The following is a 26,782-nucleotide window of genomic DNA, read 5'->3' as shown; positions in this document are numbered from 1 at the left end:
CAAGGTGGACAGAGACCATGAGGCTGCAGCGCACTTTGCCTGAGTGGTTTAAGTGTGTTGCTTAAGGGTTCTTAGACACTGATGGGCACTGAAGGCAGAGAGCGTTGAACCGATGACCTCTCAGTCTCCAGATAAGTGATCAGTTTCAGCTGCTGAAACTGAGGTCACCACCATACGGACGGACGTTGCGTTAGGCAGGTCTACGAGCTCAGGGAAGTGGAAATGAGGCCGGGAACATCCTCAACCGATGTGTAAATAGCTTCATGTTTCAGTCATGTTGAATTGTATTTTCTACAGATTTTTCTGTGGCACCGCTTCGGTCTGTTGCTGTATGACTAATGTATGACTAATAGCTCATTATACTGCGCTTGCATGTTTGCATTTGTAGGACTGTGAGATGCCAGCGTGTCCCTGGGCCTCTCCGGCACAAAGCACACCTCGTCCCGACAACTCAGCCCAGCTCCTGACTCAGTGGAGATACGGCTCCTGGACTGCGGTAAGGAAACAAACAGGATTTAGTGGATCTATCAGAGCACATTACAGTCTGTAGGTTTACCTTCTACGCTCCAGAGAATATACAAAAGCAGTGTGGTTTTTGTTAAATGGTAAACAGATTCTTTTACTGTTTCGTTAGTCTCTCTCTCTCTTCCTCTCTCTCGCTCTCTCTCTCTCTCTCTCTCTCTCTCGCTCTGTAATCTGCTGGGCTCTAAAATCAGACTTACCTCTGTCTTGACAAAGAATGAAATAGGAGAATATTGATGGAGCTGTTTGTGTGTGTGTGTGTGTGTGTGTGTGTGTGTGTGTGTGTGTGTGTGTGTGTGTGTGTGTTTAATAGAAGGAAACCACACTCTAGTAATGATGGGTCTCCTGCATGTGTGTTTACAAATATTAGACTCACATATTAAATTTTTATTGTATATCCCAACATTCCTTCAGATAGTACATACTGTACACGACCATGATCCTCTCTGGCATTGTCTATTTTACCCCCTGCTGCATCTACACACACACACACACACACACACACACACACACACATATATATATAGAGAGAGAGACACACACACACACACACAGGCTCCACTGTCTGGGCTGAGAGGCCCCTCTGTCTCTCTGATACTTTGCATTGTTACTCGTTGCAAATGAAAACCAGATTTCATCTAAACACAAGTCTACGGTTTCGAAGATTGAACCCCGTCTGTCAATCTGAAAGTCGTTGCGAGCTCACATGTCAAAGAGGCCAGCACCAGTGTGGTCTAACGGACACACAAACATAATACACACAACCACATGCACATATAGATACACATGCACACATTCCCCTGTGCAGCGGAACTGCCATCCTCTCTAGTGTCATTGATATGAGAGGGATATTAGCATGCCTATTTGAGCTGGAGTCGTTTGATTGCATTAGGTATTCATCCTCCTCAGAAATGTTTACTATGATGTCCTGTTGAGATGACATGGCTGTAGCTATAGACTACAAGCAGGTGAGAGCAGATCAGGGAGTCATGTCAGGACACCAACAACAGCAGAGAAAATCTTTGAGGCACCAGGTGAAGAATCCACTGTAGTTAATTTAAATGAAAAAAATGCTGCCAGTTCTATGAAAGTCTAAGAAATGTGTTTAGATGGGTTGGTTTTGTATGAGCACATAAACACATGATACTGCACTGTAAAAAACACAAGCAGCAGTATGAAAGAAACAAACCTGAACCCAGGTGTCATTCACTTATCAGACTATACTAGAAAAAGACAAGAAAGATAAAGACCATTTACTTTGAAACAAGTTTAATAATCTAATGAAAATGCTGATTAATTAATGAGATGTAATCACTCTAAAACAAAATATTACAACTGTCTTGATTTGTGTTTTTGCGTTGTGGTGAGAAATGTTTTCAACACACAGGAAGTGATTGAAAATCACAGGGACTTTAATCAAATTAATCAAATCATTGAGAATCCAGAATTTTTTACACCCTTTTTGAAATCCTTATATAGAAACAATGGGTTATTTAGTGGATTCAAATTCAAATTGAACATAATTGCAGCCTCCCAGTGTCACTTTATACCATATAAACTTGGGTAATTATACCTATAGACCTAGAGCTACATGAAATAGCTGTATACAGTATATTCTATGCTTTCATTACCATCTGTGGCTGACAGTTTGTTAAACTCGTATGGCACAGCTTACATATCAATTAAAACCATCCTCTAAACAGCACAGCACCTCATGACACTTTTCAGTCAGGAAAAATATAATGCAGCTGACAGCATCATTTTAAAAACCACAATAGACTTTTTGAACATTTTTGAAATTCCAAATGAGACAAATATTTATCTGTATGTCCTCCAGTGCTCTGTGTCCTGTGGCAAGGGGAAGCGAGAGCGTTACGTCAGCTGCAGAGATGCCCAGGGAGGGGTGGCGGACGAGTCATACTGCGCCCACCTGTCGCGCCCACCAGAGTCCTCCGCCTGCTTCAGCCCCTGCGGCCAATGGCGTGCCGGCGAGTGGTCTCCCGTGAGTAGAAAGTCCACCAACATTGCGTCCAGTCTATACAGATGTTTTCCACTGCAGTAAATTGCAGCAATAGTTTTGTCACCCTGGGGTACAGCTGGGATCTGGGACAGTTAAGTCTTGATTTGTGAATGTCAGCGTGGTGCGAGAGAGCCAAAACTCTCGATGATGTCACTAAAAGACCAGAGGTGGGATTGTTTCACTGTTAGTGAAGGAGCCAGGCATGATTTACACTGATTCTCTACTGATCTTTTAATCATGTGTTCATGTGAAATGAAAATCCTTTTAAATATAAAAGCCCACATGAAATTTCTCTGAGGACAAAGTCTTAAGTTCATTAAATTCATGATTTCTACTCCTGTTGTATTCACAGCCACAGACTCATGGGGCTTCACTTGATGAAGCAATGCATGGGACCAATCAATGAAAACAACACTCCCCAAGCTCTCAAGGCTGATATAGAAAAAAAAAAGCTAAATCTAATTAGAGAAACAAATGGAAGAAGTCTTTGGAAAGGAGTCACAATGGAACAGGGCAGGCAAGGTCAGTCAGGAATACAAAGTGAAATATGGGAAAAACTATTCAATGTTAAGATATGACATTTAAAAAGTACAGAATCAATGCATTTTGTGCTTTAAGGCATCATGTCAGTTCAGTACATGGCTCTCACAGCAGCGCAGACAGTGTAGTTGAGTCGATTTGAGTCGAATTACATTTTTTTTCAACTTTAAATGACCGTTTAATTGTTTGAATTATCGGTGGCTTGTGACATTTGCAGTCGCCCTCCCTCACCTCCGTGTATAACACTTCTGCTTCTCTCTCCCCTGCCGCAGTGTTCAGTCACATGTGGCGCGGGAAGAACCACCAGACAGGTGGTCTGCTCTAACTACCACCAGCCAGTGGACCAGTCTTTCTGTGACCCGGATGAAAAGCCCGTAACAGAACAGGAGTGTACCGCTGCACCCTGTTCCTCCATCTACCACCGCCAGCGCATCAACGACCAGCCCTACGGCTATCCCCAGGACCCAGGGCGCCATCCTGGGCACAGCAGCTGGAACGTGCCCTCAGCAGACAACCAGTGGAGGACTGGACCCTGGGGCGCAGTATGTTTGTTCAGCATGTGATCTTTGGAGAAATAACTCTGTTGAGAATGATTTAAAAAAAATTCCAGTAAGAATTTGCATCATTCTCTTGCCATGTACAATTAAGATCTTCTCTTGGAGCCTGATTAATATTCTTTACTCACACAAAACTTAACTTTTATAAAAAAAAAATTTTAAAAAGCCAATCATGAATCAAATGATTTTATGTATGGCCTGTATGGTGCATGGTATGTATAGCATACTGCCATGAAGGCCTGCGTTTGTCTGTCTGTAAACACGTCCTCGTGAACACATTAACTTTGAGGGTGAGGTAGCAGATGTTTTCATTTCCCAGGGCAGAGGGCCATACATGGTAAAGGACTCTACAACCAGCACCAAGGGGACAGATCGCAATGCATACTGATGACTGCACAGTGTATATACCGTACATAATGTGTCAGTGTAAATATAGACATCAGCATTCTATATTGTAGCCACGTCACCAACAGATATTACACAATCCCTCTAGGTAAAGCTTCAGTTCTCAGGCTGAAATCGATTGGGCACGAACAAACCCAAATGGATCAGAGCTGTGCAGACTTTTGTGTGTTTAAGATTGGTGCAGTTGGGGTTGTGTCCGCAATGTAGTTTTGTTTGCGCTGTTTTATTGTGGAATAAATTTTGCCATGAAATCCTCCTTGTGTACCCAGGCTGACCTTTTCACAATGCAAGAACATTTTTTTTTTTTGTTACATGGTGAAGGTGCCAACAGACCTGAGTAGCAATTCATAGATGGCACATGAGTAAGAGTAATGGTAGATTCTTATGTGTAATGTCATTCGTGACCACTTGCAGGATGCATGAGGGTCCTTATGTTCAGTTAGTATTTGTGCTTTCACTTCCGTGTATACCCAGCTGCGTGAAATCGGAGCAGCAATGTGTTGTTTAGAAGAGAAAGAGAATCTGATTCCTGCTTGAGGATAACCGGCAAAAGTTTTGGATAAAATGCCAAGATTTTCAACAGTTATTAATTTTTCATCTAATGAGCCCAAATCAGTTAACAGGATGGCTGCTCAAAAGTGTCCAAAAGATCTGGTTGTTCTCTTCTTTTTCTGAAAGCCATGAGAAGAACATTCTCCTGTATTTTTTATTTTTTTTTAAATCCCGCCCCCAGCAGAGGTATTCATCCGAGGACACTGTTCATTCTCGTATAATGAACCAGAGTGGAAGCACTGCTGTTCAGGCTCACTCTGTGCTGTCCTCCCTCACACATAGGGAGCTCGCTCACTCCTATTGACAGTGTGGAGATGTGTCATTTTAATTGGATGCAGAGTGTACCTGCTGCACAGTTCAAGGCTGTGTTATTCAGCGTTTGAGGCCGTCCTTCGTAGGCTGATGTTTTCCACCTTAGGAAGACAGGTTTGAAGAGTGCAGCTGGGGTTGGTCTTGGTTAGACTAGTGTAAATTCAGCATCGCAGGTTGTGTATTGTGTACGTAGGCTCTTACAAACTTATCTAGTGGTGCTTTCCGGAGCTTTCATCTGTATCCCGTGGCCCTGCATGGAGCTTTAGTCACGTGATAACGAGTGGTCATACTGTGTATTAGCGGCAGATTGTTTTCCAGTGAATTTTCAGCCTTTTAGGTATACAGTATTTGTGTGTGCATGTGTCCTCAATGTCCTCAGTGACAAAACCACGTGTGCTCTGCAGTGTTCCAGTACCTGTGCAGGAGGCTTCCAGAGACGAGTGGTGGTTTGTCAGGACGCTGACGGACGCAGCAACAGCTACTGTGATGAGAGAGTCAAACCTGCCGAGTCCAAGAGCTGTGACTCAGGGCCCTGCCCTCTGTGGAACTACGGTGTCTGGGGAGAGGTGAGGTTCAACTGCAGTCTCTGTCATACTCATCCACTTACTCATTGTAAACATTGTTACATTTCCCACACACCATTTGTGTTTAATCCTTATCGTCTGTTATGTCTTCTCTGTCTCTGTTGTGTCTCTCTCTGAGCACTTATTGTACACAAACAGGCACTGGCTCATTTGCCTCAGTGCGAAAGGACTGTTAGTTGTGTCACTTATGTCAAAGGTCATTGGTCTTAAGTCAGCGCAGAGAAATGTCCAGCTGAAGACAAATATGACTCATTATTATATAATTACTATGTAATATAATTATAAAAAGATTATTAAACATAATTTTGTCTGCTAACCTCAGTGCACCCAGACCTGCGGTGGAGGAAGGAGGACTCGCCTGGTGGTGTGTCAAAGGCCCAACGGTCAGAGGCTCAACGACTACAACTGTGACATCCTGGAGAAACCGCTCGACATGGAGCAGTGTAACCAGCAGCCCTGCCCAGGCTCCGCCTCCTGGCACCGCCGACCATGGAAGCCGGTATGATCGCACTAACTTGTCTCTGTCCAACACTTACCTTCCTCACTGAGGCCGCGTCACCGTGAGTAGACATTGTGTGTGCTAAAATGTACTGTGCTATTTTGCCTAAAACTGTAGGAGATTCTGAAGTGAGTGCTGGGTATCGAGCGCTACTGTTGGCTAGCCCGCTCCAGCCCACCCAGATGTGCCCTGCAGTGGCATGGTGCTGATTAGAATCAAGAAGAAAAAAAAAAAAAAAGGAAAAATCCACAAAAACACAATGCTGCTCCACTTAGCGGATCATGAAAAACACATGGATCCCATTTTGAGCCAAGGCTCCAAATTAAAACCTATAAATCAGGATAGTGTTGTCCGACATTGCCATATATTTGTAGCGGCGTAACTCTAGAAAATATTTATTTCATAAATGAGGCGTGAAGTAAATGTTCTTTGTTGTTATTGCTGTCTTCACCCTGTATCTGAAGTACACAAGTGTATATTTGTGTATAAGAGTTAATATTATGACCTTTATTGAACAGCAACAGATGACTGTCAGTGTATTTTGTATATGTATCTTTGTACAGTATGATTTTGTTTTTCAAGTATCTAGTTTTCGTTACTGAATATTATATTTAATATTTTTGCTGGTGCTCTTGGTCAGACCTCTCGTATCTCTCTATGAGTAAATACAGTTTGTACAGAGGAAAATATTTTCAAAAATCATGTTTCATTCGTATTTTTGATAATGTGTTTTTTTTGTTTGTTTTTTTTGTTTGTTTTTTTTACTTACAGTTGAAATGCAATTTAGAATGGCTTCATCTCTGTTAGGTTCAAATATTTGAAATCCTCTATACTGTCACAACAGCCAAGAAAACTGAAACAAAAGATACAAATTCATCTTAAAAAATAATATCTAATAACTAAATAAAAAAAAAAAAGTAAGTGCCTTGAAATGCAGAATGACTGAAAAATAAAGATTATAGGAAATAATTTTTCATAGAATATTAATTGTTATTTTAAGTTTGAATAAAGTTTATTGTTGGTTATATAATATTGTCTATATCACATAAGAAAACAGGCATAAATGCTGATAAACTACACTGTAATAAGCATTCACACATCAGATTTTTACTTTAAATACAGTGATTTTAAATGAATCATCCTTGTGTTGATTGAAACGGTTGGCACTTTGGACTCAATCTTAACGTCCTGTCTGTGAAAGGAAGTCAGGCTGTCTTACATCTTACATTATATACTGGCGCATTGGTGGTATCGTGAAGATGGAGTTTTATCATATCTTCAGGCTTAGTGTGAATCTATCTCCGGCAGCAACAGTGCAGCTTTTGAACATAAAAGTGTCGGTGCAGTAAATCGAGGCTGACGTTGAACCGTTCTTCTTCAGCTTGCATCAGTGTCTATAAAACGAACGCAGATACCTCCTCTTTATAAAGTTATAGTCATTTGTTGCTGTGTCTCTTTATTCCTTTGGCCAGTTTTTGTATTTCTGAAGGATTTTTTTTTTTTTTTTTTTCAAATGAAACTTATTTATTTGTTAACAATAGATTATTAGTTGTTGCAGCTTTAATGTTTTGTTCCAGTTTAGAGTGATGTAACGCTTTACTTGAATTATTTGTCATGATACACACATGTCACCTGAACAATTCTGGCTCTTTGCAGTCATGTGACCTTACCAGTGATGCAGGATCCACACTGTAGCTCTGAGGGCAACTTAGGGGGAATTTAACTCAGTAGACACTATCAACAGAAATTTCTAAATGAGTCATTTATTTCCAGCTTTGTTTCTCATCCATACTTAAAACATTATGCTACTGAGGGATGCTATCAGGTAAAAACTATTATTTCTTGCTAGTTTACAGCATCACTTCATCATATAAATGTGCATCTCTTTGGCTCGTCAGCCAGTGTTGAGTGTGAGGAGCTTAACGACATGTTGCCTTGTTATGGCCTTAAAGAGCAACTGAACGCCAGCTGCAAATCTTGGTTTTTGTCGATCGTCAGTTCAGTAGTAAGGTGTACTCCAGGGTGTGTCAGTAGTGTGTTGGGCGGGGCTACAGGTGCAACTAGGCACACTTCTGACCACACCCATCCCGGAGATGTGCAACAGACTTGAAGCTTTTAACTAAGGAGGGCCGTGAAAGAAGACGTTACTCTCTAAGGTGCGTAAGTTTTAGAGCTGTGTGACAACTCACTCAATGCAGGAGCCACGGTACTTGTGCCATTTTACAGTCTGAGTCTGTGTTGGACTTTTGAGTCAGGCACTTAGACACTGTCTTGTGGTTGTGCAGCTTCGCAGATTCAGGGTTCCTGCAAACAATTTGTGGCCAGCTTTAAAATGTGACATGTAAGCGGTAGTGTGAATAACATCTTGGTTAAGGCAACTTAAAATGATCATGACACATACTTCAGGTGAAGTATTGCACATGGGTCTGTATTTATGTCGGTATCCTCTTCAGTGAGGATGTCTGCACTCCCGCTTTTTGTTTCTTTGCTTCTCTCACTGTGTCATTCGCAACCAAGACTTCCACAACCAAGACTCCTCAGCAGTGGCAGTTTCACTTTTTTTTTTTTTACCTGTGGTGCAAAGTTGCCGAACTCAAGGGAGGGGGCAACTCTACATTATTTAGCATATTTTGTTTTGTTATTGTTCTTTTTGCTATTTATTTCATTCTCATGCAAAATTACATAATATGTTGAATTAGCTTTTTCTCACTGTAAAGAATATTAAAGAAACATAACTGTGAAATTTGTGTTGTTTCTCAATGCAACATTTTACTGAAAAGCAGAATACAGGACTGAAGTTTAGTAATTGCTAGGTACCAAGAAAAAAGCACAATTTAGTGTAAGTTTATGAAAACATAACTGCTACAAATGTCTCACTAGGGAACAGCATTGGGATGGGAAGACAAAATACACAGAAAGAGTACACTGCAACGTGGTAGTACTTGAAATACATAGTTTATTGAAGCGGTTTTTGTTGAGATACAGCAGTCATCTTAGCATTAATGTGCTCGGATAAAGCATATGCATGCAATACATGTACAGTATATTACTGGAGTGTATAGTGTGCAGGCGAGATGCTGTAAACAGTTCATCGAAAAGACTTGACTTGTAGGTCATTATGTGGTATTTTGGTATTTGACCCTCAATTGACTCCTTTCTGTTCAGCAGTCTTTCTAAATAATCCTTATAATAATTCAGCCTTTGGGGACATACTTAAAACCTGTTTCTCTTGTGTATCTGTAGTACTTCACATACCTTGGTATAATGTAGTGTAAAAAAACACTGCAGGCCCTTTCCTTTTTTGTGTTTTAATGTTTTATTTTGTAATCTCCCTGGAGAAAACATACACAGGCCAAATCAAATTCTGGCACTGGGTGGTACATCTGTTTACCATTGTATTAATGGAGCTCTCTGTAACGCATTTGGCAGGAGACAGACTGAATATTACTTTTACTACAACAATAATTGGTATTAATTCACGCTGGCAAGGGTTGTTTCGTTGAGGAGATCCAAAAGCATGTCCTGAAAAAATCAGAATTTACAGAATACTGCTGATTGAATTATGTATTATAATATTGCATTATAATATTGTCCTACTTTCTTTAGAAGAGGTTACTCTTTGATGGAAAACACACGTTGCAATTTTTTTCTTAAAAGCACCTGTGTTAAAGTAATATCAGCTCAGTACTAGTAGTATTAAAAAGCAATACAGTAGCCTACCTGGAGCATCAAGTGTTAAACATGAATCAGAGGCCGACATAAATTGTAAAATGACCTTCATGAATATAACTTCTGTCATTAATGATGACAGAGAACCAAAAATATAAATATCATCCTGCTAAAATGGCAGATTTTTGTAGGAGCTGTTGCTCTTTTAGAGGCCAGAAGGGAATAAGATGATCTGGGTGGTGGGCTGCTGGGGTGTTCTTCTATTACGTAACATTGTCAAAATATTTCTCATGGTTTCCAAGGGCGTCTTACCTCATGTAATGGCCTCTTCTGTTGGTATTAGTGTACCCCCCCCCCCCCCCCCCCCCCCACAATGTTTTTCTATGCTTTGCACCAGCAATATCAATCACATCAATTTCCAGAAGTAGCTCATAAATATCATGAAGATTTAAAACAGATCCAATATATTATTAGGAACCATTACTACAGTTACTGCAAAGGCATTTCAGTCAAGCCAATTTTTAGATATTTCATTGTTCATGAATAAAATAATGTAAGGTTAAATACATTTTAATATGGAAATGGCCTTTTAATGATGGTATACTACCATCTTGACAAAATTCATAAATGTGCTCAGCTTTCTGATAAACATGTGATCAAGGAGAGTAATCTTTTATTTTTGCATTCACTTACATTTAGACAGTTTTACAAATTTACCAGTTCAGTCTTTGCTTCAGATCCTTGAAAATATCTCTGCCAAATAATTGCCCTGTTTTTTCTTGCTGAACTTTTGACCATTTCTAATGTTGCTGTTACAGCTTCTGAAACTCTAGATAAATGATTATCAAAGATATGTTCATTTTTAAAAACAGGTCCTCAGAATACATTTGTCATATATATATATAAATATATAAAAAAAGAAACGACACAAAACAATTATCACATTTATTGCACAGAGTTAGAATAGCAGACACATAGTTTAACATAAACTATCAAGAATGTAAATATCATTAACTAATGGTAATTACCTTAAAAGCAATGTCTATGTCAACTGTGTGTGAGGAACAACAATAGGGCTGTGTCTGATGAACTGGCGACCAAGGCACCATTTTTAGTAATTTATGCCTGTTTGTTGCTAACAAAAACATACCGTTTCCTGTCGAGAGAGGGTTTCCCATGGAGGGGGATCGCGGGTCGAGCGTCTGTGAACTAATCATGCTGCTTCAGATGAAATCCACATGCGCAACATTGACATACTTGACTTTGGCCTGAGGGCACTGGGCAAGAACATTCTCCAAACCTGTCACCGCGGGGTCAGTCGGTCATGACATCATTGAGCTTGCGTTTCCTGATCCTGCCCATGTGTCGGCCGAGGGTGAGCAATTGAAGCGGTGGCTAAATCTGAGTTGGGAGATAATGTTTCATTTCAGCCTTTTGAGAGAAAGCAAAATAGTTCAATTGATGATTTGCTGGTTAAAAGTCAAGCGCTGCGGCCTACAGATTACGGCAAACCATTAAGACTTTGGAGGCAGAAAACCAGATGCTGTGAGATGTTATGTGAACATTAGAAATATTTGGATGGCAGCATGGCTTTTGCAGTTTGATAACATGGAGAAAAAGTTGAACATATGGCACAATGTAATATAGATTTTCTTTACCAGCTCTGGCATAAACATCCTCGCCGTTCATTGTAGCTCAGAGAGCGGGCAGATGATGACGTCCCTGCAGGAGCAAAGTCCCATCTGAAGAGAACGAGAGCTGACTCTGAACTGCAATGAGTTTGTTCAGGACATTGGGAAACGTTAAGAGAGGAGCCCATCTAGGAAGGGCAGATGTTATTTTGTGGGTGATCTGAGCTGGGAGAGATGCAGTGAGATGAAATGAGAGGAGACGGGCCGTGAAAGTCTGGAAGCATTTAGGCTGGGTCTTCCCCGATAGGGAACATGGCCTCGCTTTGACACAGGTAGAGAGCGTCTGCTTTCCCTCAACTGTGTTTGTCAAGCATTATGAAGTAGTTTTAAGCTGCTAGGGAGACACTTCTTCGACTCTACTCAAACATATTCTTCTCACATGAGGCTACCATCTCAGACCTGACAGGGCCTGGTCCTGTTCGGGGACTATCGGGTCGATGGAGTGAAATGGAGTTTGTGGCGCTCGACATCTCCTTCAACAAGCTTTTTCCCTCTTATGAGAGAGAGAGTGATAGATTGAGTGTTGTAGCTCACGTGAAGTAACGGGGAGGACTGTGATGTCGTAGCTACACTGTAGAGGGTTAGAGATTCGGCTGTACTGGTCTGTTTCTACTTGCTCAGTGTCTCTGCTAGCAGGGCCACTGGTCCACAGATGTGAGGAAATTCCAGTGTGTACATCAGAGCCTGATGCACTCGTCATCAAAATGATTTTTTCAGTGCCTTCTCCAGGGTCAGGGTTAGAAAAACAACATTCAAAGGAAAAAAATCCGACCTTGAGTAGTACTCTACTGTACTGTGTGTTTCATTTTTTATAATTAATTAATCTGCAATCTAATTTATTTTCTCGATTAATTGATTGATCCATTCCAGTTTCTCAGAGGCTCATGGAGCCTATATTAATTTAGTTTCATATCAACGTTTCAGCACCTTAACTTTGGAGAGGTTATGGTGTGCGACTACTTCTTTATTGTTTTAGCTGTTAAAATGGAGGAGGAGCTGGCACAGCTGACCTCTGCATTGAGTCTACTGAAGGCAAAATCCTAGCGTGGAATATTACCAATTACCAATATCTGTCTCCTGTTATTTGCCACGGTTTTCTCTCTCCTGTGTTCACCATCTACACAAAATGGTAAACCTAAACCTGATGTTTATTTTTGATGTTGTAGACACTTGTTTATTTATTTTCTCATTGATATTGTGTTTTTTTTGGTTCACTTACTTTGTATTTTCTTTCTTTCCTTTATTTTTAAATGTAAATGCAAGGTCAGGATCCTCCACTTCTCTGAGCTTTTCCACACTTCCCCGTGTGCAAGCTGTTGGCAAACTGCTGTTGCTATGACAGATTAGAAAAGCAGCTGCTTAACATTTAGCAGGAAGAGGGAGTTAGACTTGGATGTCCTGTGTCAAAGGTCATCGCTTTATAACTTTACGGCTGGTCTGCTTTTTGTGTTTTTTTTTTTTCTATAAGGTCATTTATAATTTTTTGTCCATCAGCAGCGTGGTGTTCATCTGAGCACTACTGGATGTTTCAGTATAACACGGCAATGGAAAAAGCTCTCAGTGGAATGTTTAGACAAACGGAAAAACTCGCCTGTTTTGTCATTTCGTTTTGACTTATGGTTGCGTGGTGTATCTTTTCTGAGTGGTGTTGACTTAAAAAGGAAACTGTGTTGAAGAAACTGTATATGCCTACTCAACCGGGTGTTTATTTAAATCTTTGGAGATGGCAAAGTCATACTTTGGCATGAAGTGCAGAATACGCTGTTTAGTTTTGGCCAATCAGACGTTCCCTGCAGCTCCTGCAGCTGACAGTCTGTCAGGAGCTGCAGAGACAGGAAAGAAATTATTTCCACATCATATAATCAACTGCATCTTGGAATGAATAATATGGCAAAATCAACTTGTCCCAGCTGAAATCCATCACTAGATGTTGTAACTTTAGTCTGAAACAAAATACGCCTGTATTTTGCATTTAGATGTATTTGCATATCCTTGTTTTTTTTTGGAATTCATCCTGTGATTTCTATAGGTCAAAACATCTGTTGGATTGGTTATAGGCAATAATTGCACGAGATGAGTCGCATACATAAATGCTAGGATTTCACACTGCGTCTGTGCCCAGTTTCAAACGAGTCTGGGTGGCTATTTTGGCCTGGTGGATAAAAGATCTATGACTTTTGACATTCCTTTGCCCCATGACGCCGCTCTTACCAGCTGTTCCCATGTTGACAACATGTGTTGTTTTGACTTCTGTCTTTGAAACCTCCCTGCAAAACAAGACCATGAACAGAAAAGCAGCCTGAATGTTCCGTGACTCTCGGTCTTCCTCCCTCTTTCTCTGATCTGCAGTTTAATCTCTGCACCAGAGAACACAGTGATACTGATAAAGCTGTAACAAAAGACACGGCATGATTATCTTGAGGTACATTCAGTTCCCAACTATCACTTGCTCTTTGCTTGATTTGCCGTGCAGATGATAGTTAGCTTTGTAATTCTGCTGAAGCACAGTTGACCATACAGAGCAGAGAGCTTTGTTTGACGATACTGTATCTCACAACCTTGACAACATGTAGCCTAGGGTATAATTCTACACTCCCTTCACGCAGTCTACACTTGCAAGTTTGTTCTTGCTCCAGGTCAGCATTGAGCTCCTTTGAAGAGTCTATGTAACTACATTTACCATATGCTTGGTATTACCATCCTCTTGCATTGCGAGTGTGCTGCAATGTGATTGGAATTCGACCTTGGCTCTTACATATAAAGATATGGTCTTGTTTAGAACCACTAAACATATAACAAGAAAAATAAACTCTTGTGCCTTCAAGCAGTTTTTCCTTTAAACTCAGTAATACATTACTTGTAACTCTTGTACACTTTGAAGGTATATTAATAACTTGCCTGTAGTCGTGTGAGCAAATATAAGTCATTATATTGTAATACATCATTATCGTGGCTAGAAAACAAGCTGAAACCAGTATTTAAAACAATAAAGTTAGTTTATCTTTATCTGATCTTGCGTTTGGCAAAACTCACATTAGGATGTTCGAGAGGGACTTTTTTTTTATTTTTAAGCCCCAACATAAATAAATGTTTTCATAACACTGAAGCCAGCTTTTATCACCCAACAAAAAAGCCTTTATAGTATAATTATAGTGCATGAGGCCTAAGTGATCAGTGTGTTTGATCACATTCACACACAAAGCAGTTTTGATCCGAGTCAAAGGGGTTAGTTGGTATTGTGGAATTCACCTTCTCTCTGTGAGGTACTGCGCAGTATTAGCTGCTGTGATTGCCATATTGGCTGAGTGACAGATATTTAAACTCTGGTTGAGTTTCTCTCAGATGCCTAACAGTTTCCATGTGTCCTCTTGGCTTACCTGTTCACAGTAAAGCAGTGGGTGGGGTCATCTCGAGGTTGCTGCCTGCCAGTCCTAGACAAAGACATAGGTGCTGAGAAAGGGGTATCTAATATCAGCCCGGTTATCCTGTTAGAAGTAATTTGTAAGAAATGTATCTGTAAGAAATCATAATTTGTAAATTCAATCAAACTCAGACATCTATGTTCAAAACTCCTCTGGCTGTTTTATGGTTTCGTACTCTGCCAGAAAGGCATGAATTTGTTTTTTGGTTTAGCGCTCAATTATGTGGTTTGTTCCAGAGCTGTGACTCGCTAACTAGAATAATGAAGAGCTGCCTGTTCATCACATATTGTTTTAAATATCAATTATGTCTTTCTCCACAGAAGTTCTGTTCTGCTTCTTTTTTTTTTTTTTCACAAAAGCTGTTTTATTTGGCTGGTTTTCAGCTTTGTGCCAAATATAAAGCGATTGACTCATTCCATTCTGTAGTAATCCACATTATGCCCAGATGAACCTCACTGGATTATACTAGATTTAACCCACCTAATCATGTGAAATTAATTGCTGGGACAACGTGGGAGGGCAAGTCTGTCTCAAGAGTGTTTCATTTACCATGTGACCCATTGATTTATGTTTTTCTCAAGCTTTTCTTTTTCTCCTGTATGGTAAAGAGACCTGGAGGCTTCTAACTATATTACATTCACAACACTCATACACCTCAGACAGACGTTAGGATTACACCAATGTACCAACTTGTTTAAATCCAACATAACATACGTAAAAGCAAAAAAAGGACACGTAATATTAATCTAACATTAATGCTATCTTAATGCACCGAGGAAAAGCAAACTTCTATATTCAAATCTGACTCTTTTCCAAGTGTAGGCACCACTATTGTTTGATGTAAAAGAGAGCGCAGCAGCCAGATAGTAACATGTCACACTTGTAGCAGCTGAAACTTAGTGATAAGTGGAATAGTCTTACCTGAGTGGGTGCTGGTGAGTGAGGCAGCCCAGCTGTAGATCAGTGAAACCGAGGTCCCTGAGTCCTTGCCCTCTTCTTGCTCTCAGAGGTGAAGCTGTCCTCTGGTCCCACGCGTTGTGCCAGCTCTCTGTGCTCTGTGTTACCAGCCCTGATTAACTAATGGCTGACAGATGAGGTTGGCAGGGTGGAGGGAGGAGCACGTCGCCGTATAGCGTCTTTTTCTCTCACCGTTAAAATGCAGATACAGTTCAGCTGGGGGAGCGCAGCCCGTATGGCTGCGATTTCCTTTCTTCCTCTCTTTTTTTTTCTTTCCCTTCTCTTTTTTTTTTTTTTTCTCCTCCTGCTTTGACAGCAGTAAGGAGGGGCTACCACCACCACCACCACCACCACCTCCTCCTCCCCTCACCCTCCCCCTTCCAACATGTTTGCCTGTCTCTGCTCTTGTCTGAGGTAGAGGGAGTTCTGTTATCATTTTTGAGTGAGCGTGCAGCAGGGTATGTGGATCTGCCATGCTCAGGACCAGTCACTCAGCTCCGGCCTCGGCTTTGATGTTCTCTGTCAGCTGAGCCTGCCCTGTGTTTAAAATGCCTCGGTAATTACAATGTGTATGATGCATGTGTGTGCAGTGTCAGCCACTGCCCGCACCACACTCAGGAGGAAAAAGGCAGGGGGTGGCTTTGTTTGAAGGGTTCAAATGGATACTCGAATCCTGTTCAGTTGGATTTCTAATAGAGGAAATAAAAGTCTTTCAGCTTCTAGAAACTGGAGAAAGAAAAGACAAAATCCTCAAGACATGTCAGCACATGAATATAGTCTCTTCTTTCCACGGTGCATCATCTGTAGTATGATCAGTACCGTGAGGGACACAGGCAAAAAAAAATCATGCGTTTGGTGTTATGCAACATTCTGAGATCATAATTAGAGGACAATGCAATATTATGTTTATTATCTGGACTGGAAAATACGCTAAGACAAAATGTAACTCTCCTCGTCTTGTGTATTTGATTCCAGCACCCCATTTTTGGAGTGGCTTTGTATAGGGGCGCTCACTCGTCAAGCAGAAATAGCGGGCACCCTAATTGCTGTCTGGCCTCATGGGGACTGAAGACTGTAGAATATTTTCATCTACTATCTCAGGCCTTTTTCAGGGCTTTCACCGGGGTGTCTGGTTTTTATTCATTATGTTTTTTGTTTTTTTTTTCCTCCTACTTCTTCGATGTCGTCTCTATAGCTCTCCTGAAGAATTTCTAGGTTCCTTATTGGTACCAGATGATCGTCTCGCCGCGCGCATTGCATCCATGTTTCTCTCTGCATCTTGTCTTCCTCTTGCCCCGGCCTCTGCCGTTCGCAGCAGCTCTAAAAGTAATCCCTCTGTTTACAGGTTAAATAGCTGGCTGCATTCCATCAGTGTGTGAGTGTTTGACAAAAGGTCTTCGGTGAAATCCATTTGGGTTGTTGAGCTGAAATTTGTTTGCAGTGCGTTCAGTTGGCCATGAAATGCTACAAGGAAGCTGTCGGGCACTGTGTGTTGAGGTCTACATCCTGTGTATGCAGCGCTGAGAGGAACATTTTGTTGTATGCCAACATTTACATCCATGGTTCTGTGTCAATGTTGTGTTTCTTAGTTCACTCAAAATACAAAAAAAAAAAAGTGTCACAGCTCAAACACCTGTTAGTGGCACTACTTTGTACTGTACCAAATACCTTTTTCTTCAGTTCACTTAATATGATTAAAGAATTCTACACCCAATACATTACACTGAAAATTAAATAAGGTATTAGATAGTGAAATATTAGCTTGAAATTCAATCCAGCATTAAACACAACTTAACAGTGTCTGATTTTTCAGTGTTTATACTTTTGTAACCATGAGCACGAGCAATGTTAGTATAGATGTAGAATGATGAACTTTTCTAATATGTCCTTCTTTTCTCTTGTTCTCCACCCCCACCTCCACCCCTTCCCTCTGCAGTGTTCAGTGACTTGTGGTCGGGGGACCAAGAAGCGGGAGATAGCCTGTGTTCTTCAGAACCAAACCAAGATAGAGGAGGAGCACTGCAGTCATCTGCCTCGGCCGCGAACACAGAAGGCCTGCCGGGCGCGGGGATGCCCCAGTTGGAAAGCCAACAGGTGGAGGGAGGTATGTTTGCTCTTCTCGCTGTCTCCTCTGACTCACAAAATAGGCTCTCAGGGAGCATGATAACAGTAACTGCTGCTAGCAGCTGAGACACAAGCACAAACACAGCTGAGGGCTTCCCAGAGGTTGCAGATGTAGGACATGTACACACAGAGCACCTGTCCAATCACCACTCAGTTTGTTCTCCTTCAAACGTAATGTGTCATTTCCCGTAAGTGTGGACTAAACACTACAGGCTGGATACGCAAAACTGTTTACGCAGTGCAGTGGACATTTATATGTCATGTTAAAATATTCAAACACAGTATTGAAAAAGTTGTGTAGTGTAATCTACAGCTTTATGCAGAGCGAGTTCTTCTTTGGAAGCTCTTCATCAGACCACACACTGACCAGAAACGATTTCTGCACCAGTGTTGCATTTCACACTAAAGCTTGTTCATGCAAATCCAATTCCATACACTAAATCGTATTAAGGATTTGTTTGTGGCTCAAATGCATAATGAGCTATGTTACTGAAACAGTAAACACAGATACCCAGAGGTGCAGCTGATGCAGCCAAGCTCGGCCTCCCATACAGATGAAAGCACTGTGTTTAAACTGACACACATTCTGAAGCACTGCGGGTTTCTGTACCGGGGGGGGGGGGTTTGAGGTCACAGTTATCATGGAGCCGACCACACAGCCGTGGTATCTGCGACCAAGAGGCTCTGCGAGCAGCCGCCGCAACACAGGGAGGAAAATGCTCAAACCCAAATTTATCACAAGTCCTAGGCCAGACTGAGAGAAGGAATGCTCTGTCGTGCTCTTTGTCATGCCTGGTCAGATTACCCTGAGGAACAAGCATGCTGTGTTTTCAGAAACACACAATACGTGCAGAAATATTGCATTTGCTTTTTTCCCTGAGGCATTTGTCAGCTGTTTATATACGTGTACCAAATATTTTCTGACACTCTTTGGATGCTACAGGATATGTGTCTGATATTCTAAAATATTGTTAAAGATCTTTCCTCCTCTAACTTCTCCCTCCTTTCCACGTTAAGTGCAAAATCACAAAAGGTCCACGAGGACCCACGTTTGCCTCCCTCCACAAGACTCCTGCCACTCCCCACTCTTTGAGGGTGTCCTCCTCCCCTCTCACTCTCTCCCTGTCTGGAAGCAATCATCTTCCTCCACATACCACCAGCAACCATGAAATCCTCAACTAGAGCATAAAGACATGTTTTATATCTTAATATCCATGCATGTGACAACTTTGAAACCTCAGCGCCCACTGTTTGAGTTATTCCACAGCTTACCCAGCCCTCTCAGTCACCTCTGACTGGGGGTGTAATGGGCAGCATGTTAGTGGAGCGGGGGGGGGGGGGCTGCCCTTTGAGGCCTTTTACCCGTTTCCAAGGACACAAGAATCGTTCTCCTCTCTTTACTTGTTATTAGTGATGCTATGCACATTTTCAGTCTAAGTTGCAGTTAAAGAGTTGGTTCAGACAAATTACAATAAAATATATTTTCAAAATTTTTTTTTTCTATAGCTTTGAGTTTTGGTTTTTATCTTTTCTCAGATAAATAAAAATCCATTAACTTCCATTGTATTAGGGTGACAGCAGAAATCTCAGATGTGGATATCTCACAACACGGGCAAAAACTAAAATTATCTGCATGGTTTCACCCCTAGAGATAAGGGAGAAAATATGTTTTGTAATTTGGGTGAAATGGCCCTTTTAAGTCTGGAGCTGCTCACTCAGCGCTATCATGAAATCATGAAACACTCTCCTCATTTTTCATCTGTGGTTTCATGACGTCCCCACCATCTCTTTCGCAGCAGCACAGACTCAGGTTTCTGTAGCTGTAGCAGTTAACAGTGACTAGAATCACTTTGACAGCAGGTTCTATTTTCATGCTTTGGAAGATTTTTTAAAAAGCCGTTCTTTGATTTGAAGGTCAGATTTCCTACGGTGCTTTTTTTGTTCTCTTTCCAGACTCAGGGACTTGACCCTTCACATTTAACCACACTCTCTGCAATGATAACACGCAATTGCAGTGAGAAACGGAACAACACCAATACATCTGGAAGTTTTCGGGAAATTTGATACTCGCTGTATAATGCGCAGATTTTCTGACTGTGTGAAATTGCTGGAGCCTGGATCTGTTCTTTGAGGTCTAGAGGCGGGGTGATGGGAGGGGGGCTACGGAGAAATCAGCCTGATCAGCTCAAGCCTGACAGAGTGCTTCCTCAGTATGCCTCAGTATGCAGGTATGCTTCTCAAAGCAACATCAAAGAGATGTTTGAGATAGACCTTTGTGTGACCCGAGATATATACGGCTTACAAAGAAGTGACAAACTGGCTTTGGATTAATTAAGTACCATTGTACAGGAGCATCAAAGCAGCTGCTCTGCACACTGCAGACCAAACAAACATCCTAAAATATTGTCACATTAAAGTGAGTCTGTGAGACTTTTGAAAGAAGAAATAACACAGTCTTACTTAGGGAAATGACAACTTAAAGTCATACACTTCAGGTCAAAACCAATAAAATGAACCCTTGCTCAGTTTAATACACTCAGGGGGTTTTATTGCTACAGCCTTACTTGGTCCGTAGTGACTGTATATAAAGATGGATGACGCCTGTCCACGTCCTCCCGCTGAACAAAAATGAAGCCAAAATTCTGCTGTAATCTTGAGCTGGTAATGTCATTTGGAGCCAGAGTCTGCGGAGTAGTGATTAGCCGGTGGCGCCGCAGCATCAAGGTCCCGCCCATACATCCGCCCAACCCAATCACGAGTCAGTCACAGCTGTCAATAATGATGTCACACCCTTGTTTTATAGCATCAAATAACTAATTAAAACCAAACTTATGAGAAACAACATTTGAACATACATCAGCTGTAAGAATTACCTAAAATGACAGAAAACATCTTTAGGAAAAATGTATTTGACGTTCACTTTTTTTATAGTGTGGCCAGTGTCCCATCTGCTAACATGGAGGGGGTGGGGTTTATGACCTATACTGCAACCAGCCACGAGGGGGCGATCAAGATATTTTGGCTTCAGTTTTGTGCAGCTGTCATGTCACACAACATTAGCTTATGGTGACCAGTTAGCTAGTGTTAGCAACGTTTAGATAGATATTTCTGTATTGATTACTTGAGTCGGTTCACTGGCTCTTCCCATGTGAGATTTTATTACAAAAGTAAAACAAGAAGTAAACACACAGTGTCTCAGCAGAGGATTTGTTTGTTGTCTTCTGCCTGCGCCTCTTTTCCACAATACATGTGTCAAGCAGATACCAAGTGTATTAAGATGTTGCCCATGAAGTTGCTCCCCAGGCAAATACGCCAAAAAGGTTTTCTTTCTTGGTTTTTTGATTTGTCACAGATTCATGTCTCTTTCCCTGAGCCCTTAAGACCCTGACTTTACATTGAGATGACATCATGCATCTAAAAATAGCTTTTGTAGCCTCTGGGAGAAAGTACGCCATTATGGTTTAAGGACTTATAATACTATTTGATCTTGTTTGTAGTTTGAGGTGCCCTGTCAACAGCTTTACAGACATAAAATGTCTTTTCTAATGGTGGTCTATGAGAAAAAATTGTATTCTGCAGTGCACGAGATATTTTAGTTGCAATACCACGGTTGGCCACTGGGACAAATTTACAGCAAATAATACCTCCATGAATTCCAGTCGTTCTCAGTCGAGTCCCCTAAATGCATTTAAACCTACTTTAAACCCCACCCTCCAGAACTATGTCAGTATTACCCCAATGACATCTTTAGGGTTATTTTATCAAACTTTGGAAAGCCTCTTTCAGAAACACAGAAGATGTTATACATACTTTTCTCCTCCTGACAAGTAAAAATGAACCGTGTAAAATCAGAACAGTGCACCTTCAAGGTGAACTCACTGAAAATAATTATCATATTCATACTGCATTATATTCTTGCAGCTGTTCTTGTATGAAAAACACAAAAGAACATGTCATACATCAACTTTTCCATTTAGTGTCTTTTTCTGTGTCTGTTTCCCCAGTGCTCTGTCACCTGTGGAGTCGGAGTTCAGGAGCGAGATGTTTACTGCAGGCTAAAGGGCACCGGATTAGTCCGGGAGGATCTCTGTGATGCTCGCCAGCGGCCCGCTGCCGCCCGACCATGCCAAACTGCAGAATGCACACATTACTCTTGGGTCGCTGGTGAATGGGAAGAAGTAAGTACAGACTCTTATTCTTTCTTCCTCTTCCTGTGTATAACTCGCGCTCTTCCTCACTCCCAGTGTGAGACAGATTTACAGATGTTAAACCATCTTATTAAGACTTTTATTGGCTGAGATCTCCGCTTTCTCTCTCTCCCTCCCTCTCTCTCTCTGCACCATTAAATGGACGACCTGCAGGTACCCTTGCTCTCTTGCGTCAGTCGTGAGAGCTTTAGTGATAACCATCAGTCGGTATATCATACAGTATCAAACCTCAAAGTTGTGATGGCCATCATCCCTTTGGTCCTGCTGGATATTACTGTTCTGTGTCATGCTAGCTAGACTGTTTTTTTTTCTTGGATCTCCCTTTAATGTCCAGTGCTTTGTCCTCAAAAGTGAGGCATAAAAAGAGGGGCACCATGTAGGGACATAGCACTGTGTCCTCCTGCTGCAGGAATGTTTGCAGTGTTCAGATTCCTGTCCGTGTTGCCTCGAGAACTTACAGACTCCTTCCTGTCACAGTCGGGCCCTGAAATCTTTTCTGTTCTCATGCGATACAGATAAAATGTCATTAAAATCCACACACCGCAGACTTTTCACATGAATACATTTTAAGATGCTGGTCCATGTCATTACTTTTAAATACTCCTATAAACTATCACTAGGCCTGAGGGAAACCATCTTAACTTTTATCTTTAATGGTAACATTGTCAACCAGAGCACATGTTTGTGGTTGTGTTACCATTGTCATATGACTGTCAGTTTTATCTACTTGTGCAAACCTTTATATAATAAGGAGTGTGCGTTTGTGGCCATCTGGGTAGCTAAACAGGCAAGCTGGAGTCTGAGAAGTCAGTGATGCTGTTGCTGAAAGAACAACACTGCCCCCCCTCTGCCAGCTCCTCTCCACTCTTACTGACTTCATCCCACATATGATTTTTTTCTTGTAGTGTAATGCAACCTGTGGAGAAGGCATGAGGAGCAGGAAGGTGGGGTGTATGGGCCCAGGGATGACACCCGTCCAGGATGATTACTGTGAGCCATCGACCCAGCCTCCGTCACATCAGCACTGCAAGGCAGCTCCCTGCCACTACATATGGATCACAGGGGAATGGTCACAGGTAGGAAGAAGATCCCACTCCAAAATCATCATCACCCAACTCTTCCTAGCGTAAGGTGACGTCTTGACATTCAATGTTTTATTCAACCAACACTTCAAACCCCCAAAAGTGTTCAACTTAAAATGATATGAAACAAAAAAAAAGTAGCAAATCCTCACATTTCAGAAGCTAGAACTCCTCCCCCCTTGTATAAGTGTATCTTCAACCTTTGATCCAATTGAATTTTTCTGATAAATGGAAGAAATAGCTGTTACTTTTTAGCCTATTTAAAAACCTACTGGACCAGCTAAAACATGCATTGTCACAAAGATTAAAAAGGCTCTTCTGAAAAGACAGCATTTTGGAGATATGTGGTTTTCACAGGACAGTGATGAAGGTTTGGCATTTTTTGCTGAAATTTTCATTAATAAATGTATTACTATTTATATTTACTGTATATATATATATATATGTATATATATATATATATACATATATATATGTATATATATATATATATATATGTATATATATATATATATATATATATATATAGATATAATAACAAACTACAACTCACCTAATCAACTAATAGGTAGGTTCTCATTAGTTGTCCATTAGCGCCACAGAGGCCCAGATGAAGAAATCTGCTTCTGTATTTGATGTTACTGCTCCGTGCAAGCATTCACTCACTGTGTGTGTGTGTGTGTGTGTGTGTGTGTGTGTGTGTGTGTGTGTGTGTGTGTGTGTGTGTGTGTATCCGTGTGTGTCTGTGTGTGTCTTTGTGTGGCGGTTCAGTGCTCTGCCAGCTGTGGTGTTGGCTACCAGCAGCGTATCGTCTCCTGCTCCGTGGTTCCCTCCTCCCAGGCTGCGCACCCATACGCTGCTGCCCAGTCCTCCTCTGCCAGCACCCACTGCCCAGAGCCTCACCCTCCTGGCACCCGGCCGTGCCTTCTCAGGGACTGCCCGCACACAACCTACTGGAAAGTTGGCCCGTGGAGCAAGGTGAAACAGAAAGCACTTGTTAGGCAGCGAGAAATCCTCTCCAGCTAATTGCCTTTTTCACAAAACATTTTGATGACCTGCGCATTTTACACTCCTGCTGATAAAGCTCATTTGTGGATTTGGACTTGGTTGGAGCTTGTTTGTTAATTGTTTTGTTGCTGTGTGGGAATTATTTTGTGTGTGTGTGTGTGTGTGTGTGTGGGAGAATTATTTTGTGTGTGTATGTATGTATGTGTGTGTGTGTGTGTGTGTGTGTGTGTGTGTGTATATACCAGTGCTCACAGACCTGTGGCGCAGGAGTGATGGAGCGCAGAGTGGAGTGTGTGACCTCCAAAGGCCAACCGTCCAAACACTGCCGTCCATCAGAAAGACCCGAGTCTCAAGCTGCATGTCAAGACAGAGAATGTGAGTCTTCTCTTCTTTTCTCTTCTTCTCTTCTCTTTTCTTTTCCTCTCTTCTCTTCTCTTCTCTTCTAGGTTTAGCCGTTAACTCAATCATTGTACCATCTCGTCCAACCTCTCTGATCCATGCAGTGTTTGCTGCCAACAAACATAGAATGTGTAGAGTAATGGTATTAAATTGACTGTGCTGTATATGGCAACCAGCCCCATATCTGATTGTGTTTATAGAAACTCAGCTTTTTGCTTGGTTTTAACACATTAGGCAGAACAGCGACCCCCAGGTTAAAGCCTCTTGGAGTGATTACTTAGTGGAACAATAAATAGACAGTCAGCAGTTTTCTACAAAGCGTGATACGGACGGTCTGTCAGAACGCCTCAGGGCTGAGTGTTGGGGGGCCGAGGCGGCCTTCATTGTGGAATCGCAGGCACTGTGAAGCCCGGCAGCGGGCCAAAGTTTGCAGGTTCTCTCCCCCACATTTCAGATGTTTCAGTACTGGCGCGCTGGACTGTTCATTCCCTACTTGGCTTCTGCCAAGTCAGGCACTAGCAAAATTAAAATGATATGCTCGAGTGACAGCCAGTTCTGCGGTAAAGTATTAATGCTAATCAGCTAATCAGCATGATAGGAGCTCGAAAGCACTCTGGGACAACAGAGGAGGCCACACAAAGAATGAGACGTTTACAAGAGCTCTCATTTAAGAAAACAAGCTTACAATCCTTTTTAATAGTAGTGTTTAGTTTAGTAGCTTTCGCAATATTTTCGTCATTTCTTGACAAAAGATTTATAGCTCGAGTAGCTCGCAGAATTAAAGTGGCTTAAAAACTGTGGCAGTCTTCAATGTCAAGGTTTCCTGCCCCCTCACCCTCCCTCTCCACTACTTATTTCTCCTCCCAGGCCAATTGTTCGCCTCCTGCCGAGAGGTCCAGATGAGACAGGGTGTGAGGATAGATGGTGAATACTATCTCAAAGTCAAGTCCCGGATCCTGCAGGTGTGTCTGTTCTGTCAGAACTGCTCCCGCACACATCATGACTCAACCCGCAGCTTCCCCACAGCAGGCTCTCATATGTTGTCTCTAAATGTGTGTGCCCCTCAGATTTACTGTGCCGAGATGCAGACTGATTTCCCCAAGGAGTACGTGACCTTGCGCAGCGGTCAGACGGACAACTTCTCAGAGGTGTATGGACACCGGTGAGAATAATGCAGTGATGACTGATGTGACTCAGAGTAGCTTTGTATAGGATCGTGTAATGTGTGAATATGAGTTATTGTGCCGCTCAGGAATGAAATGTAGCGTTTATAGGAGTCTGAAATAAATCCTAACACTCATTGTCCTTAATACAAAGGTTGCTGAACCCTTTTGAATGCCCGTATAACGGCAGCCGAAGACAAGACTGCGACTGTAGGAATGACTACTCAGCAGCGGGATACACACTCTTCCACAAAGTTCGTCTGGACCTGAGCTCTCTGAGGATAATGAGTGCGTAATTACTGTGTGATTGCCTTACATTGTCTACTGTAATGAGACCACACATGAGTGTTGTTTTAACCCTCACATGACTCATCCTGTAATGCTAATAAGGCCTCCTTTAAAAAAAGTCTTGGCCTGTCCAAATGCATGTATGTGTTGCTTTTCCCTACACTCTCTCCTCTGAAATCAAAATAATGACCTTTCATCGCTCCATGTTCACATCACAAGACGGGGACTTGAAACCGGGCCTCCCGGGACAAACACGTGAGCGCGAGAATAAAGGAATGCGTGCGTGCACATATAGACATGCGTGCCTGCTCTCGAGCGCACGGACAATATGCGACGCTGCGCCTCCCCACACATCTTTTTCTTCGACGAGCGCACGCGAAAAAGGCATGAAGACACAAGAAGCACACACACCCATGCGTGCAGTCGCATCAATATCAAACACTTAATCATACTAGCATGTGAGGAACCATCACACTTTCTCAGACACACACACACACACACACACGTCTTCAGGCCATATTCCTTCACCCATTATAACAGTCAGCTCCACCTTCCCTGTTGTGTCAAAGTATGCCTTTGATTAGAGTATGTGGATTAGTGTACAGTGTGTGTGTGTGTGTGTGTGTGTGCTTAGAGGGGAAGTTGGATTATAACTTACACAGTCATCCTCCCATCCTCCTCATCCAGTCCAGGTCCTGACAGCACATGTTCCCACCCTCCCTCTGCATGGTACTCATTTGGCTTTCGGGCGGCTTGAAGAGAGCTGGGGGGGGGGGGGGG

General features: G+C 41.9%; 1 protein-coding gene and 1 long non-coding RNA gene across 2 annotated transcripts in view; one reads left to right on the top strand and one right to left on the bottom strand.

Annotated features, from left to right (window-relative positions):
- LOC111650394 (A disintegrin and metalloproteinase with thrombospondin motifs 20) overlaps positions 1 to 26,782 on the top strand; it is an 81,524-nt gene that overhangs the window by 50,354 nt on the left and 4,388 nt on the right. The window contains exons 24-36 of the mRNA XM_023400282.2: positions 389 to 496; positions 2,360 to 2,524; positions 3,355 to 3,624; positions 5,313 to 5,474; positions 5,815 to 5,991; positions 17,667 to 17,834; positions 21,859 to 22,032; positions 22,968 to 23,138; positions 23,916 to 24,122; positions 24,398 to 24,527; positions 25,419 to 25,513; positions 25,619 to 25,713; positions 25,869 to 26,002. Of these exons, the coding sequence (XP_023256050.1) occupies positions 389 to 496; positions 2,360 to 2,524; positions 3,355 to 3,624; positions 5,313 to 5,474; positions 5,815 to 5,991; positions 17,667 to 17,834; positions 21,859 to 22,032; positions 22,968 to 23,138; positions 23,916 to 24,122; positions 24,398 to 24,527; positions 25,419 to 25,513; positions 25,619 to 25,713; positions 25,869 to 26,002 (2,056 nt within the window). The remainder of the gene's footprint in view (positions 1 to 388; positions 497 to 2,359; positions 2,525 to 3,354; positions 3,625 to 5,312; positions 5,475 to 5,814; positions 5,992 to 17,666; positions 17,835 to 21,858; positions 22,033 to 22,967; positions 23,139 to 23,915; positions 24,123 to 24,397; positions 24,528 to 25,418; positions 25,514 to 25,618; positions 25,714 to 25,868; positions 26,003 to 26,782) is intronic.
- Positions 10,317 to 15,971, bottom strand: LOC111650395 (uncharacterized). The gene is made up of 2 exons (XR_015436830.1): positions 15,695 to 15,971; positions 10,317 to 14,782 (listed from the first exon to the last, which is right to left on the bottom strand). It is a non-coding gene; the product is annotated as an uncharacterized LOC111650395 (long non-coding RNA).

The sequence above is a fragment of the Seriola lalandi genome, unplaced genomic scaffold, assembly GCF_002814215.2.
Source record: "Seriola lalandi dorsalis isolate HSWRI2012SDOR001 ecotype SW California unplaced genomic scaffold, Sedor1 jcf7180002052274, whole genome shotgun sequence".
In the NCBI taxonomy this organism is placed as follows: Eukaryota; Metazoa; Chordata; class Actinopteri; order Carangiformes; family Carangidae; genus Seriola; species Seriola lalandi.
This window is presented reverse-complemented; position numbering and strand designations above follow the sequence as displayed.